We start from the raw sequence: 17077 nt of genomic DNA on the forward strand, positions 1-17077 counted from the left end.
CCACTACCTTTTATTACTTTCAAGTACACACTAAATGCTGTTGCATATTATCGAGTCCATGCAATGCTAATTGTTTATTTTAAACGTTAATGAAAAGGGAGGCGAAAGATACCAAAATGACATTCAAACTCATAATCTTAAATAAACTGACAACCATATGATTAAAAAAGATAATAACCAGAGAAACAACACAACAGTACACAAAACACAACACGGAAAACTAAATTCAGCAACACAAACCCCACCAAAAACTGGGGGTGATTAGTATGGTGTAAATCAAATATGAGAATTTGCGTCAAATCTTTAAACATGAATTGTACAGCTTATGCCCTAAATCTATTGGTGGATAGTTCTCACTGGCAATATGACCACATCTCCTTATATTTTTTTTATACAGCTGATGAAAAATTACAACAATGGTATGGTGAATATGTGCAGGGATGCTAAGTCATTTTCAATTGTAGTTTTGTTTTTCCCTCAAATGTGCAGTTACTGTTTATAAACCAATATTATATCTTGAGATGAAGTATATAAAGCAAAACAAATATTTGCATATTATTTTTTATTTCTTCATTGTATATTTCTGTACAGATTCAGAATTTACATTATATTACATATACCTTTTATCTATATATACAAAATACACATTTTGTTTACATTCAAATCTTGCACCTCATCATGTGTACAATGTGCATTTGCAAACATTTAGTCACTGTTGTAAATTCATGTCTTAGTAAAATAAACATTCATATATTTTTTCTTTATTTTGTAATGATTAAAATAAAATACATGTATATTGAATATAAATATATATAATTGTAATTCAGATCAATCAATATTTGTATAAAAAAAGCTTTTTGCACCAATAAAGCCTAGAATTTTAATGTACAATGTACATATTTACAACAGTTAAGTATATACAGTATGATGTATGTACAATTGCAAAAATAAGTCAACAAAGATAAATAGATAAAATCATCAACAATAATAAGGCGGACACATTCCGTATGGATACGAGAAAGGCATATACGGAGAAAAGTGTGGTGGAAGTCTATGCTGGTAAGGCGGTGTCATTTGCATATGAGGTGACTGTTGTTTCTGATTGTCAGACGTGCTGGCAGGCGACGTTGTCGACGACGTCGTTGATGCTGGAGAACTATTACTGACAGGTGTCGATGGCACTGTTTGTCCTGGTGTTCCGAAATGATGACTTGGAACTGAATGTGGTCCAGGCGTTCCAACAGCCTGGTTTGGATAGAAAAATGGTCCTGGTACCATTTGTGCTGGTGATCCATGAAGCATGGGGTGATGATGTGGAACCATACCATATGATGCATGCATAGGTGACATCATTGGTGACATCGGCGTCATGTAAGCTGGGTGTGGATTCTCTGCTGCACGTCTCCTCCATCTTGCACGCTTATTCTGAAACCAAACCTGAAAAAATACACAATTAAGAGTTAAGTAAGTATAATTTTCGCAAGTATAATTTTCGCAAATAATGTGTAATGTAGCGTAATGATAAATAAACATTTTTTAAGATTGGTTGGTTCAAAAGCATCAATCATCAAACATTTGTGAAATTTAGTTTTTTTTCAAAAAGATAATATGCAATACCATTTCCGACTGCATTTTGTCTTTTTGCGTGTGCATGAACTATTTGTCACTGGACATTAAGCAAACAGCAATCAATCAATGACAATTGACAGTGGATCTTTTTTTTTCCCAAATCAAATAGTAGAGAAAAACTAACGTACGAACTTAAAATTCACATAGTCTAAGTCACAATTGTACGTACCTTAATTTTAGCCTCAGGAATATTAAGATCACTTGCCAACTTCTCCATCGTCTCTGGTTCAGGGTAAGGATTCTCATGGAATATTTTCTCTAATGCTTGAACCTGACTTGGTGAATAGTTTGTTCTGACCTTCTTCTTGACACTACTATCTGACGATATAGGACTATGTGTTGAGATGGATGCTGGAGATGAATTGTTACTACTTCCGGTTGACGGAGATTCAAGTACTGATGTACTATTGGTAGACATGGATGAATCTATTTCTCTATTGTTGTCTGGTGATTTTCTATCATTCACCACGTCAATTTCATCTGAAAGCATTTAAAAGATAGTATCAAAAATACAATATGTTCAGGCCGAACCAATCTTCTATATATACATGTATATACACATTAAATGTTTGATTGGTTGTTACTTAACGTCCAGTGGCAAGTATTTCATACATGTTCAGGACGAGACACGTTATATGTTAAAAAGTTTTCTAGTTTCTGAATGTGTTTCCACTGTATGTTTAATATGACTTGTTTTTTTTCATTTGCCATTCAGTAAAAGGTGATTTCGTGGACGTGGTAAGCATAGACGGGTAAAAAAAGGATTGTCATTGAGAGTTAAGAAATAAAAATAAACTTTTCCCTTAAATTTGATCCTAAATTAAAACAGTGATGGTGATTTAATGATGTTGTTTTTATTAAAAATATCTGAAACAAAATTGTATTGTGTTATACCGGTTCTTTTATAGCTTACTATAAATACGGTATGTTTTTTTGCACAGTGCTGAAGGCCATCTGGTGACCTAAAGTTGCCGCTATATTCTAGCTGATATAGATATTACAAAATTATATATATATATTACCTTCTTCACACGATCTGTCTGATTCTCCATCTGATGGACTGGCTTTCCTTTTTTGTTTCAGCATATGTCTGGTTGGAGGTGTTTGATATGCTGTCATGATTGGTCCACTGATACGACTAGGTGTAAGGAATGTCATACTGGGTGGAGTTTTTGGTCTGTTCTGTGATGTCATTAAGTATAACATGCTATGATCTGTCTGCTGTCTTGTCGATTCCTGAGTATGTTCACCGTTATAAGATTGCATATATCTTTGAACTGGTGGAAGGAATGCAGTCATTTTCTCTCTTGATGTTTCTGTGGGTGTTGGTACCTTCAAACTTATTTGTGGAATAGGTCTGTTATCAACTTGTTCAGTTGACACTGTAACTTGGTCGCCTTGACGGTTATTGTCATTACAGGGATACTGTAAAATCTGAAATAGTAAAGACAGTGTTAAAATTCTGTGGTATGTATAAAAATCTTTCAAGAAAACATCATTGTCTTAATCAAATGATCAAGGGCGTATATTATGTGGAGCAGGATCTACTTACCCTTCCGGAGCACCTGATATCACCCCTAGTTTTTGGTGGGGTTCGTGTTGGTTATTCTTTTGTTTTCTATGTTGTGTCATGTGTACTGTTGTTTTTCTGTTTGTCTTTTTCATTTTTAGCCATGGCGTTGTCAGTTTGTTTTAGATTTATGAGTTTGACTGTCCCTTTGGTATCTTTCGTCCCTCTTTTATGGATATGCGAAAGAGGGCATCACCGCAAAAAAATGTTTATTTACCACCATAAGGAGCGAGGCGATTTTTTATTAATCAAACGGGTCTTACCCCCCTCCCCCCTCACAATCCATCGCTGATGATACTTTTCAAATTCTGGATCTATTCCAAATGAAACAATTGTGAATCCATCTTAAATTATAATTTAAAAACCATTTAGCAGAATTAACAAATTCTAAACATAAATAGCCAAAATGTTGGGAAAAGTTAAAAGGCTATATATAATTGTTAACTAGGGTTAATGCCTGTGCTAATGGGCTTTTTTTACATAGTTTAGTAGCTCAGCAATTTGGTATTGGTCTTATAATACATATACTGTTTCATTTAAAGCCACAATGCCAACACAAAAGAAATAATTTGAAATTGAGAATTGCCAGTCCCTAGTATGTTAAAAAAAAACTGCTGTTTCCCTGTGATTTTCCTTACTTAGAAATAAAGATAAGCTTTTGCTATTGTTTTGCATTAAGATCAAGTATAAATATGAAAGTTCAATTAATAATAATTTTCAGTTCAATTTTTATTTTACTTTCCCGAGCCAGAAATAACAGTCAATTGATTCATGTGAAAACTACCACCTTTCGAGTGACCAATCTCACAAAAAAAAAAAAGCAAAATAAAAAAACAGTGTCAATTTCAATATAAAAAATGGTTTCAAAATAGTTATTTAAATCTTAAACTCCTAATTTGGCCATTTGCATCAAATATCTAGTAAAATAATGTTTTATTAAATGTTCATTAAAATTAGTAAATAAGGCAAATTTAAACGAAGTAATGACGTTTTAAAGTCATAATGTCACAAACCTTTTCTTGCATCTTGATTGTCTATTTCTTTCTCTGCTTGTAATTTCTGTTTCAAATTCGAATAATAATTGTTGAATAGAGGCACAATCAAGTTTATATACTAAAACTGTGTGACCTTTTGACATTGACGAGTAAATAAGAGAAAGTTTGAGTTGAACATTTCGTGGTTGATTACTTTCTCACAGTTCCTGATTACTGTTCAAGCTAAATCATCAACCGTATTGTCCATTTGCGAACTCTATTGTTTGAGAAAACTAGCAACTCACACGTTTCTGGATTGGTGACTTGATTGGTCCATAATAGATTAATTAACATGTTAATCAAATTAGATAAAACAAATCAGGAAATAATTGTTCGTAAATAAAACTTTATTGGTTAACATTAAAACTTGTATTTATTGTCTTCTGCTGATTGTTTTCACTCGACATTTATTAACTTGAATAATACAAAAAATTGTATGGGCTCAAAATATTTTTCCAAAGTTTGACACAAATTGGACCAAAATGCAGTCTATTTTTGCATTCAGAATTATAATTAGAGAATTAAATTATCCTTGAAGTAGTTTCAAAGTTAGAATGTTAAAATGAATAGCTGAATCAAAATTCAATATGAAAAAAAAAGAATTTATAGATTCAGATTTAATAGTTTATCAAAGTCTCACCATATATAGCTACCCTCCAAAAATTCGCTCATAAAATTAATTTACAAAAGAAACATATACTAAACTGAAAAAAAATAAGTTTAGCAACAAATATCTTAGTTTATAAACTTTAAAATAAAAATTTACAAAGATGAGGATCTAAACTTGTATTTCTTTTGTAGATTACGAATTTCATCTTACGGATTTTCTTTGTAAAAATGATTTATTCATTGTTAGTGTAGATGTGTATTCAATTCTTTCAAAATATTTGTTGTTTCACTTTTTTACTCAGTATATATATGCTAGTTGAATTGCCTTCTAAAAAGCAATTGTAGAACTTAATCTTTTCCAAGTAAAAATTATTACAGTACTATTGCTAGCCTATAAGATAAAAAAAAAATTATTTTGATTCGGCATAAGTACAAATAAGCAACACAAGCTCTAAGGAGTTTTTGACCGAGTATAAAAACATATAAATAACATAAAAACAGTGCATTTTGACATATAAAACAACCTGTAATACAAAATTGAAATCTCACATACATCGCATGCAATAAAAACAAGCAACAAATTTTCAGTTGAAGTAAAAACATGCTAGACCAGAGCAACCAAAAGTCACATAAATAATAAACAGCTCAAGAATTATCTGCAAGCAGAACAGCGACATTCCAAACCGTTCCAGAACTGAACAAGACTTTTAAAATGTGAAAAACTATTTTAAGTCCTGAAATGGTTTGAAAGGCTGTTACATAAAGTAGCAGCAGCAAATTTGAACGATTTTTTTTTACCGTAACGGGTTGATTTTACCTGTGGAATTCAATACCTGAAAGAATATTTAGATTTTTTGACATTCACCAAATTTTGTAAGCACGCAGGAGCTATATTGTTTATAATTTTTAAAGTTTCTAGAGCAATTGTTCTTATCCGTCTGATCTGCAAGGAGAGAATCTTAGCTTTCAGTAAGAGGTCCTCGTAGGAGCTGGTAAAATCCTCATATACAAAACGGAGTGCTCTTTCCTGCACCTTTTCTAGTTTTTTGGAATTTTTCTCAGTGTAAAAATGCCATGCCAAAGGGCAAAAATTAAAATTACTAAGAATAAAAGTATGAAATATAGTAAGTTTAATAAGTCTTTCCAAAACTGAGCCTAAACGTTTTAAAACATTTAATTGCTGTGATGCCTTCCTACAGATTGAGCTGATATGAACATCAAAATTTAGCTGGTAGTCTATTTCAATGCCTAATAATTGTACTGTTTTTTCACATGTAAGGTTCGAATTTTAAATATGTATAGATGGGTTCTTTTCAAAGGTCTTTTTGTCAACAGCCAAAACTTGAAATTTGTCAGGATTTGCTTGCATTTTACTCACCCTGAGCCACTCAATAAGATTTTTTGAATCAGATTCCAAAGTTGAAATTAATAAATTGAAATCTGGAGTACAGAAAGACAAACTATTGTCATCTGCATAGTTATATAAACTACCATTTTTAGCAAAAAGAAAAATATCATTTATAAATATGTTAAACAACAATAGTATCGAACCCTGTGGTACGCCTTTATGGTGTCAGCCCAACCACTCAGAACATTGTTGACTTTAATTTGCTGTTTTCGATTAGATAAATAGGACTTTAAAAGAGCAACTGCATTGAGTGTTAAACCATATGCTGATAATTTATCTAGCATAATATTGTGAGGCAGGTAGTCAAAGGCCTTAGAAAGATCCATTAATACCACTGCAATGTACTGATTTTTATCAAGAGCTTCACGCCAGTCTTCTTACACTCTGAGAAGTGTGGTCTGACATCCATGTCCACGTCTAAATGCACACAAAAATGGATTAAATATTTTATCAAAATAATCAGTTAATTGAATTTCATATATGTTTTCAAAGATTTTAGAAAATATGTGTAAGACACTAACTGGTCTATAATTTGTTTTTTTTTATAATGGGTCACTCTATTAATGAAGGGGGGTCACTTGGGCTTCTTTCAGTTTATCAAGGAAACAGTTAATTTCAATAGACACATTTACAAGAGTTGTCAGCTGTGGTGCAATATAAGATTTACAATGTTTTACTATTTTTGCTGGAATACCATAATAGGCGCCGACATAGCAAAATGTGAAACAATTAAAACAAAAACAAAAATATAACAAAACAAAACAATAACATACATAAACGAAATACGAAAACGACAGAAAGCAACCAACAACAACCGGCAATTAACTACATATACTCATGACTTTTGAGTTACTGACTTCGGTAAATTAATGTGGTTAAAGTTTTTGAGTGATCAAAAACTTATTCAAACCTTTATGAAATATTAAGAAACTTGAAAAAAGATTTTTATGGTTAAATGACTTTTCGTGATCAAATGACAGTATCAAGAGCAATTTTCCGTATTTTTGCTTATTTATATAAATGGAATTTTTTATCTTTATTTTATCTCTTTAAGGGTTAAAGTTATTTACACACCAACATCTTTGTCAAACTTTTATTGAATTTTATAAATCTTGGACATAAGCTTTTTATGATCAAAATATAGTCTTCAGAGCACCATGTTGACAGTTTGTCCCCTTTTTTTTCATATTTAACGGATAAATGAACTTTGTTTTATTGCAATAAAACAAGCGGTTTGTTTCGTGTAAGTAAATAGATAATACTGTCAGTTTATTTTTTTCGATATTTATATCAGCTTCAAAATTTAACGAAAATGTGCGACCATTAAACGTGGACATTATCGTATTGTTGGTGGAAAGACTGAGACATGCAGGTCCTTTTTTTTTTATTATGTAACCACGAACGTAAGCGATTTTGGTATTTTTAGATAATCGTGATCTTACCCTTTGAAAGGGTTTTAATATTTAGTAATTTTCCATTTCAGAGTTTCAAATTGCTATCCATATTTTCGATTAAAATGAGCAAATACTGGCGTCCTGACTATGAACCAGCTCGTAGGAATAGAATAAAAGTAAAAAAGATAAAACTGTTCGGCTAAAGACGTCCAACGTTATTCGTCATCAAGTACCTGCCAAAAAAAGTTAACTACAAAACCAGATAACAAAACCAAAGGACAGGGTATATCAGGGTAGCAACACAATACGTTAACTACAAAACCAGATAACAAAACCAAAGGAGAAGGTATATCAGAGTAGCAACACAATACGTTAACTACAAACCCAAAAAGACTGGGTATATCAGAGTAGCAACACAATACGTTAACTACAAAACCAGATAACAAAACCAAAGGACAAGGTATATCAGAGTAGCAATACAATACGTTAACTACAAACCCAAAAAGACTGGGTATATCAGAGTAGCAACACAATACGTAAACTACAAAACCAGATAACAAAACCAAAGGACAAGGTATATCAGAGTAGCAACACAATACGTTAACTACAAACCCAAAAATACTGGGTATATCAGAGTAGCAACACAATACGTTAACTACAAAACCAGATAACAAAACCAAAGGACAGGGTATATCAGAGTAGCAACACAATACGTTAACTACAAAACGAAAAGACTGGGTATATCAGAGTAGCAACACAATACGTTAACTACAAACCCAAAAATACTGGGTATATCAGAGTAGCAACACAATCCGTTAACTACAAAACCAAAAATACTGGGTATATCAGAGTAGCAACACAATACGTTAACTACAAAACCAAAAATACTGGGTATATCAGGGTAGCAACACAATACGTTAACTACAAAACCAAAAGACTGGGTATATCAGGGTAGCAACACAATACGTTAACTACAAACCCAAAAAGACTGGGTATATCAGAGTAGCAACACAATACGTTAACTACAAACCCAAAAAGACTGGGTATATCAGAGTAGCAACACAATACGTTAACTACAAACCCAAAAAGACTGGGTATATCAGAGAAGCAACACAATACGTTAACTACAAACCCAAAAAGACTGGGTATATCAGAGTAGCAACACAATACGTTAACTACAAAACCAAAAGACTGGGTATATCAGGGTAGCAACACAATACTTTAACTACAAAACAAAAATACTGGGTATATCAGGGTAGCAACACAATACGTTAACTACAAACCCAAAAAGACTGGGTATATCAGAGTAGCAACACAATACGTTAACTACAAAACCAAAAGACTGGGTATATCAGGGTAGCAACACAATACGTTAACTACAAACCCAAAAAGACTGGGTATATCAGAGTAGCAACACAATACGTTAACTACAAACCCAAAAAGACTGGGTATATCAGGGTAGCAACACAATACGTTAACTACAATACAAAAAGACTGGGTATATCAGGGTAGCAACACAATACGTTAACTACAAACCCAAAAAGACTGGGTATATCAGAGTAGCAACACAATACGTTAACTACAAAACCAAAAGACTGGGTATATCAGAGTAGCAACACAATACGTTAACTACAAACCCAAAAAGACTGGGTATAACAGAGTAGCAACACAATACGTTAACTACAAAACGAAAAGACTGGGTATATCAGGGTAGCAACACAATACGTTAACTACAAACCCAAAAATACTGGGTATATCAGAGTAGCAACACAATACGTTAACTACAAAACCAAAAGACTGGGTATATCAGAGTAGCAACACAATACGTTAACTACAAACCCAAAAAGACTGGGTATATCAGAGTAGCAACACAATACGTTAACTACAAACCCAAAAAGACTGGGTATATCAGGGTAGCAACACAATACGTTAACTACAAACCCAAAAATACTGGGTATATCAGGGTAGCAACACAATACGTTAACTACAAACCCAAAGGACTGGGTATATCAGAGTAGCGACACAATACGTTAACTACAAACCCAAAAAGACTGGGTATATCAGAGTAGCAACACAATACGTTAACTACAAACCCAAAAATACTGGGTATATCAGAGTAGCAACACAATACGTTAACTACAATACAAAAAGACTGGGTATATCAGAGTAGCAACACAATACGTTAACTACAAACCCAAAAAAGACGGGGTATATCAGAGTAGCAACACAATACGTTAACTACAAACCCAAAAAGACTGGGTATTTCAGGGTAGCAACACAATACGTTAACTACAAACCCAAAAAGACTGGGTATATCAGAGTAGCAACACAATACGTTAACTACAAAACCAAAAGACTGGGTATATCAGGGTAGCAACACAATACGTTAACTACAAACCCAAAAAGACTGGGTATATCAGGGTAGCAACACAATACGTTAACTACAAACCCAAAAATACTGGGTATATCAGGGTAGCAACACAATACGTTAACTACAAACCCAAAGGACTGGGTATATCAGAGTAGCAACACAATACGTTAACTACAAACCCAAAAATACTGGGTATATCAGGGTATCAACACAATACGTTAACTACAAAACCAAAAGACTGGGTATTTCAGGGTAGCAACACAATACGTTAACTACAAAACCAAAAGACTGGGTATATCAGGGTAGCAACACAATACGTTAACTACAAACCCAAAAAGACTGGGTATATCAGGGTAGCAACACAATACGTTAACTACAAACCCAAAAATACTGGGTATATCAGGGTAGCAACACAATACGTTAACTACAAACCCAAAGGACTGGGTATATCAGAGTAGCAACACAATACGTTAACTACAAAACGAAAAGACTGGGTATATCAGAGTAGCAACACAATACGTTAACTACAAACCCAAAAATACTGGGTATATCAGGGTATCAACACAATACGTTAACTACAAAACCAAAAGACTGGGTATTTCAGGGTAGCAACACAATACGTTAACTACAAAACCAAAAGACTGGGTATATCAGAGTAGCAACACTATACGTTAACTACAAACCCAAAAAGACTGGGTATATCAGGGTAGCAACACAATACGTTAACTACAAACCCAAAAATACTGGGTATATCAGAGTAGCAACACAATACGTTAACTACAAAACCAAAAGACTGGGTATATCAGGGTAGCAACACAATACGTTAACTACAAACCCAAAAAGACTGGGTATATCAGAGTAGCAACACAATACGTTAACTACAAACCCAAAAAGACTGGGTATATCAGAGTAGCAACACAATACGTTAACTACAAACCCAAAAAGACTGGGTATATCAGAGTAGCAACACAATACGTTAACTACAAAACCAAAAGACTGGGTATATCAGGGTAGCAACACAATACGTTAACTACAAAACAAAAATACTGGGTATATCAGAGTAGCAACACAATACGTTAACTACAAACCCAAAAAGACTGGGTATATCAGAGTAGCAACACAATACGTTAACTACAAACCCAAAAAGACTGGGTATATCAGAGTAGCAACACAATACGTTAACTACAAACCCAAAAATACTGGGTATATCAGAGTAGCAACACAATACGTTAACTACAAAACAAAAAGACTGGGTATATCAGGGTAGCAACACAATACGTTAACTACAAACCCAAAAATACTGGGTATATCAGGGTAGCAACACAATACGTTAACTACAAACCCAAAGGACTGGGTATATCAGAGTAGCAACACAATACGTTAACTACAAACCCAAAAAGACTGGGTATATCAGAGTAGCAACACAATACGTTAACTACAAACCCAAAAATACTGGGTATATCAGAGTAGCAACACAATACGTTAACTACAAACCCAAAAAGACTGGGTATATCAGAGTAGCAACACAATACGTTAACTACAAACCCAAAAAGACTGGGTATATCAGAGTAGCAACACAATACGTTAACTACAAAACCAAAAGACTGGGTATATCAGGGTAGCAACACAATACGTTAACTACAAACCCAAAAGACTGGGTATATCAGGGTAGCAACACAATACGTTAACTACAAAACAAAAATACTGGGTATATCAGGGTAGCAACACAATACGTTAACTACAAACCCAAAAAGACTGGGTATATCAGAGTAGCAACACAATACGTTAACTACAAAACCAAAAGACTGGGTATATCAGGGTAGCAACACAATACGTTAACTACAAACCCAAAAAGACTGGGTATATCAGAGTAGCAACACAATACGTTAACTACAAACCCAAAAAGACTGGGTATATCAGGGTAGCAACACAATACGTTAACTACAAAACAAAAATACTGGGTATATCAGGGTAGCAACACAATACGTTAACTACAAAACCAAAAGACTGGGTATATCAGAGTAGCAACACAATACGTTAACTACAAACCCAAAAAGACTGGGTATATCAGAGTAGCAACACAATACGTTAACTACAAAACCAAAAGACTGGGTATATCAGAGTAGCAACACAATACGTTAACTACAAAACCAAAAGACTGGGTATATCAGAGTAGCAATACAATACGTTAACTACAAACCCAAAAAGACTGGGTATATCAGAGTAGCAACACAATACGTAAACTACAAAACCAGATAACAAAACCAAAGGACAAGGTATATCAGAGTAGCAACACAATACGTTAACTACAAACCCAAAAAGACTGGGTATATCAGAGTAGCAACACAATACGTTAACTACAAAACCAAAAGACTGGGTATATCAGGGTAGCAACACAATACGTTAACTACAAACCCAAAAATACTGGGTATATCAGAGTAGCAACACAATACGTTAACTACAAAACCAAAAGACTGGGTATATCAGAGTAGCAACACAATACGTTAACTACAAACCCAAAAAGACTGGGTATATCAGAGTAGCAACACAATACGTTAACTACAAACCCAAAAAGACTGGGTATATCAGGGTAGCAACACAATACGTTAACTACAAACCCAAAAAATACTGGGTATATCAGGGTAGCAACACAATACGTTAACTACAAACCCAAAGGACTGGGTATATCAGAGTAGCGACACAATACGTTAACTACAAACCCAAAAAGACTGGGTATATCAGAGTAGCAACACAATACGTTAACTACAAAACAAAAAGACTGGGTATATCAGAGTAGCAACACAATACGTTAACTACAAACCCAAAAAGACTGGGTATATCAGAGTAGCAACACAATACGTTAACTACAAACCCAAAAAGACTGGGTATATCAGGGTAGCAACACAATACGTTAACTACAAACCCAAAAATACTGGGTATATCAGGGTAGCAACACAATACGTTAACTACAAACCCAAAGGACTGGGCATATCAGAGTAGCAACACAATACGTTAACTACAAAACGAAAAGACTGGGTATATCAGAGTAGCAACACAATACGTTAACTACAAACCCAAAAATACTGGGTATATCAGGGTAGCAACACAATACGTTAACTACAAAACCAAAAGACTGGGTATATCAGGGTAGCAACACAATACGTTAAATACAAAACCAAAAGACTGGGTATATCAGAGTAGCAACACAATACGTTAACTACAAACCCAAAAATACTGGGTATATCAGGGTAGCAACACAATACGTTAACTACAAACCCAAAAATACTGGGTATATCAGAGTAGCAACACAATACGTTAACTACAAAACCAAAAGACTGGGTATATCAGGGTAGCAACACAATACGTTAACTACAAACCCAAAAAGACTGGGTATATCAGAGTAGCAACACAATACGTTAACTACAAACCCAAAACGACTGGGTATATCAGAGTAGCAACACAATACGTTAACTACAAACCCAAAAAGACTGGGTATATCAGAGTAGCAACACAATACGTTAACTACAAAACCAAAAGACTGGGTATATCAGGGTAGCAACACAATACGTTAACTACAAAACAAAAATACTGGGTATATCAGAGTAGCAACACAATACGTTAACTACAAACCCAAAAAGACTGGGTATATCAGAGTAGCAACACAATACGTTAACTACAAACCCAAAAAGACTGGGTATATCAGAGTAGCAACACAATACGTTAACTACAAACCCAAAAATACTGGGTATATCAGAGTAGCAACACAATACGTTAACTACAAAACAAAAAGACTGGGTATATCAGGGTAGCAACACAATACGTTAACTACAAACCCAAAAATACTGGGTATATCAGGGTAGCAACACAATACGTTAACTACAAACCCAAAGGACTGGGTATATCAGAGTAGCAACACAATACGTTAACTACAAACCCAAAAAGACTGGGTATATCAGAGTAGCAACACAATACGTTAACTACAAACCCAAAAATACTTGGTATATCAGAGTAGCAACACAATACGTTAACTACAAACCCAAAAAGACTGGGTATATCAGAGTAGCAACACAATACGTTAACTACAAACCCAAAAAGACTGGGTATATCAGGGTAGCAACACAATACGTTAACTACAAACCCAAAAATACTGGGTATATCAGGGTAGCAACACAATACGTTAACTACAAACCCAAAGGACTGGGTATATCAGAGTAGCAACACAATACGTTAACTACAAACCCAAAAAGACTGGGTATATCAGAGTAGCAACACAATACGTTAACTACAAAACGAAAAGACTGGGTATATCAGAGTAGCAACACAATACGTTAACTACAAAACCAAAAGACTGGGTATATCAGAGTAGCAACACAATACGTTAACTACAAACCCAAAAAGACTGGGTATATCAGAGTAGTTACACAATACGTTAACTACAAACCCAAAAATACTGGGTATATCAGAGTAGCAACACAATACGTTAACTACAAAACCAAAAGACTGGGTATATCAGAGTAGCAACACAATACGTTAACTACAAACCCAAAAATACTTGGTATATCAGAGTAGCAACACAATACGTTAACTACAAACCCAAAAAGACTGGGTATATCAGAGTAGCAACACAATACGTTAACTACAAACCCAAAAAGACTGGGTATATCAGGGTAGCAACACAATACGTTAACTACAAACCCAAAAATACTGGGTATATCAGGGTAGCAACACAATACGTTAACTACAAACCCAAAGGACTGGGTATATCAGAGTAGCAACACAATACGTTAACTACAAACCCAAAAAGACTGGGTATATCAGAGTAGCAACACAATACGTTAACTACAAAACGAAAAGACTGGGTATATCAGAGTAGCAACACAATACGTTAACTACAAAACCAAAAGACTGGGTATATCAGAGTAGCAACACAATACGTTAACTACAAACCCAAAAAGACTGGGTATATCAGAGTAGTTACACAATACGTTAACTACAAACCCAAAAATACTGGGTATATCAGAGTAGCAACACAATACGTTAACTACAAACCCAAAAAGACTGGGTATATCAGAGTAGCAACACAATACGTTAACTACAAACCCAAAAAGACTGGGTATATCAGGGTAGCAACACAATACGTTAACTACAAACCCAAAAATACTGGGTATATCAGGGTAGCAACACAATACGTTAACTACAAACCCAAAGGACTGGGTATATCAGAGTAGCAACACAATACGTTAACTACAAACCCAAAAAGACTGGGTATATCAGAGTAGCAACACAATACGTTAACTACAAAACGAAAAGACTGGGTATATCAGAGTAGCAACACAATACGTTAACTACAAACCCAAAAATACTGGGTATATCAGGGTAGCAACACAATACGTTAACTACAAAACCAAAAGACTGGGTATATCAGGGTAGCAACACAATACGTTAACTACAAAACCAAAAGACTGGGTATATCAGGGTAGCAACACAATACGTTAACTACAAAACCAAAGGACAAAAACAAAAGACACGGTATATCAGGGTAGCGACACAATACGTTAACTACAAAACCAGAGGACAAAAAAACAAAAGACAGAATACATCAGGGTTGCGCCTGATGTCGGACTAAATAGAAGAATAAAGCTGAATAGTGAAAAATGAGTTTTAGATGAAAATTCCTTAAGTAATGAATAAAGATAATATCTTGTATATTATACGATATGTTATTTGTTTGGGTTTCCCATGCCATATCTGCTAATATAATACGAAGACGACAGGCGAAACTGGTCTTCCATTGAAGACCTCACCATTTGTTTCCGGAAAATTTAAGATTACCATCTCTAATTTAATTGAAGTCTGAAGTCTGGAGCCTGTATTTCAATGGTTCATGTCTGCCATATTTGTGTAGATTTTTTTTTAAAATATAAATTAGGCCGTTAGTTTTATCAATTGCATTGTTTCGTATTTTTCATGTCGGGGCCTTTTATAGCAGACTTGTCTTTTTTATTGTTGAAATCCGTACTGTTGCCTATAATTTCTTACATCCACTTCATTTTGAACTTGGATGGCTAATTGTCTCTCTTGCAATCATATCATCTTCTAGTTTTAATATTTTCTGATTATATTTTTATCATAACAAAAAATTGAATATAAACTCAAATAATATTGCCAACTCTAAGTTCTTTGACTACAGTTAATCGGTTTCAGAAACCTATTATGTGAAAAATATTTAATACCAATCGAAATTCGGACCTGTATAAAGCGCGAATATTGTGTCTATTTTTGCCCCAACTGTTCAGGGTTGGACCTCTGCGGTCGTATCCAGCTGTGCTCAGCGAAGCAATTCATTTATTCATGTAGAGGGGCTTTGGTGGGTGTGCTTTAAGGTCAAGGAACATTAAATGGGCTGTGTCACTGAATTTGCTTAAATTTTGCATACAAATTAACGATTTTAAAACAAATTTAGATGGTTTTTTGTTGATTTTATGTCCTTTCTATACAAGTATTCAACCATAATGTAAGAAACCAATCTGTAATATTTCAGATAATAACAGAAATGAATTATTATTTTGGGGATTTTCAGTTTAGTTCAACGAGCCAAGGTTGCATAGCCCATTTACTGTTTCAAATGACTGTATCACTAGCTCATCAACACTGAGGTTTTGAATGGCAAATTTGCTTGTGGCAGGTGAGCTCAACTCTAATCTTAATTGACTTGGATTGTCAGTTTTCTTCCAATGATCGGTGGTTCTCTCCGGGCTCTCTAGCTTCCTCCGCCAATAAATACTGACTGCCACAAAACTTTGAATGGAGCGTTGCACATCAATCAATCAATGAATACCTGCATACAATGTAAGTTTGGATGTTAGTGGCTCATAAGCCGTATCTTTTTCATAATTTCTCCTTTTGTTACATTTCTAATGAAATATAGTAGTGCAGGGGAGATTGACACATTGACAAAAATATTTTTTTAATTTATTTTATTTACAAAAAAGTATGTACACATATGCAATATGATTGTCTTTCTATTGTTGCTATTGATATTTTATATATATTAAATTTGCT

The 17077-nt window shown here is 34.2% G+C and overlaps 1 protein-coding gene across 1 annotated transcript; it reads right to left on the reverse strand.

The window, feature by feature from the left end:
* Nucleotides 1-734: 734 nt before the first annotated feature.
* LOC139490671 (pituitary homeobox 3-like) lies at nt 735-4399 on the reverse strand. Its single transcript, XM_071277590.1, has 4 exons — nt 4213-4399; nt 2652-3063; nt 1799-2109; nt 735-1437 (listed from the first exon to the last, which is right to left on the reverse strand). Exons 1-4 carry the CDS (start codon nt 4222-4224, stop codon nt 979-981), a joined length of 1194 nt encoding a protein of 397 aa, XP_071133691.1. The 5' UTR covers nt 4225-4399; the 3' UTR covers nt 735-978.
* Between the last annotated feature and the right edge of the window lie 12678 nt (nt 4400-17077).

Source organism: Mytilus edulis, chromosome 1, assembly GCF_963676685.1.
Source record: "Mytilus edulis chromosome 1, xbMytEdul2.2, whole genome shotgun sequence".
NCBI lineage: Eukaryota > Metazoa > Mollusca > Bivalvia > Mytilida > Mytilidae > Mytilus > Mytilus edulis.

Coding starts and splice junctions, on each gene's coding strand:
- LOC139490671 (XM_071277590.1), bottom strand. Junction 2,110..2,651: donor AGACAGATCGTGTGAAGAAG/GTAATATATATA, acceptor AAATGCTTTCAG/ATGAAATTGACGTGGTGAAT. Junction 1,438..1,798: donor TTCCTGAGGCTAAAATTAAG/GTACGTACAATT, acceptor GTATTTTTTCAG/GTTTGGTTTCAGAATAAGCG.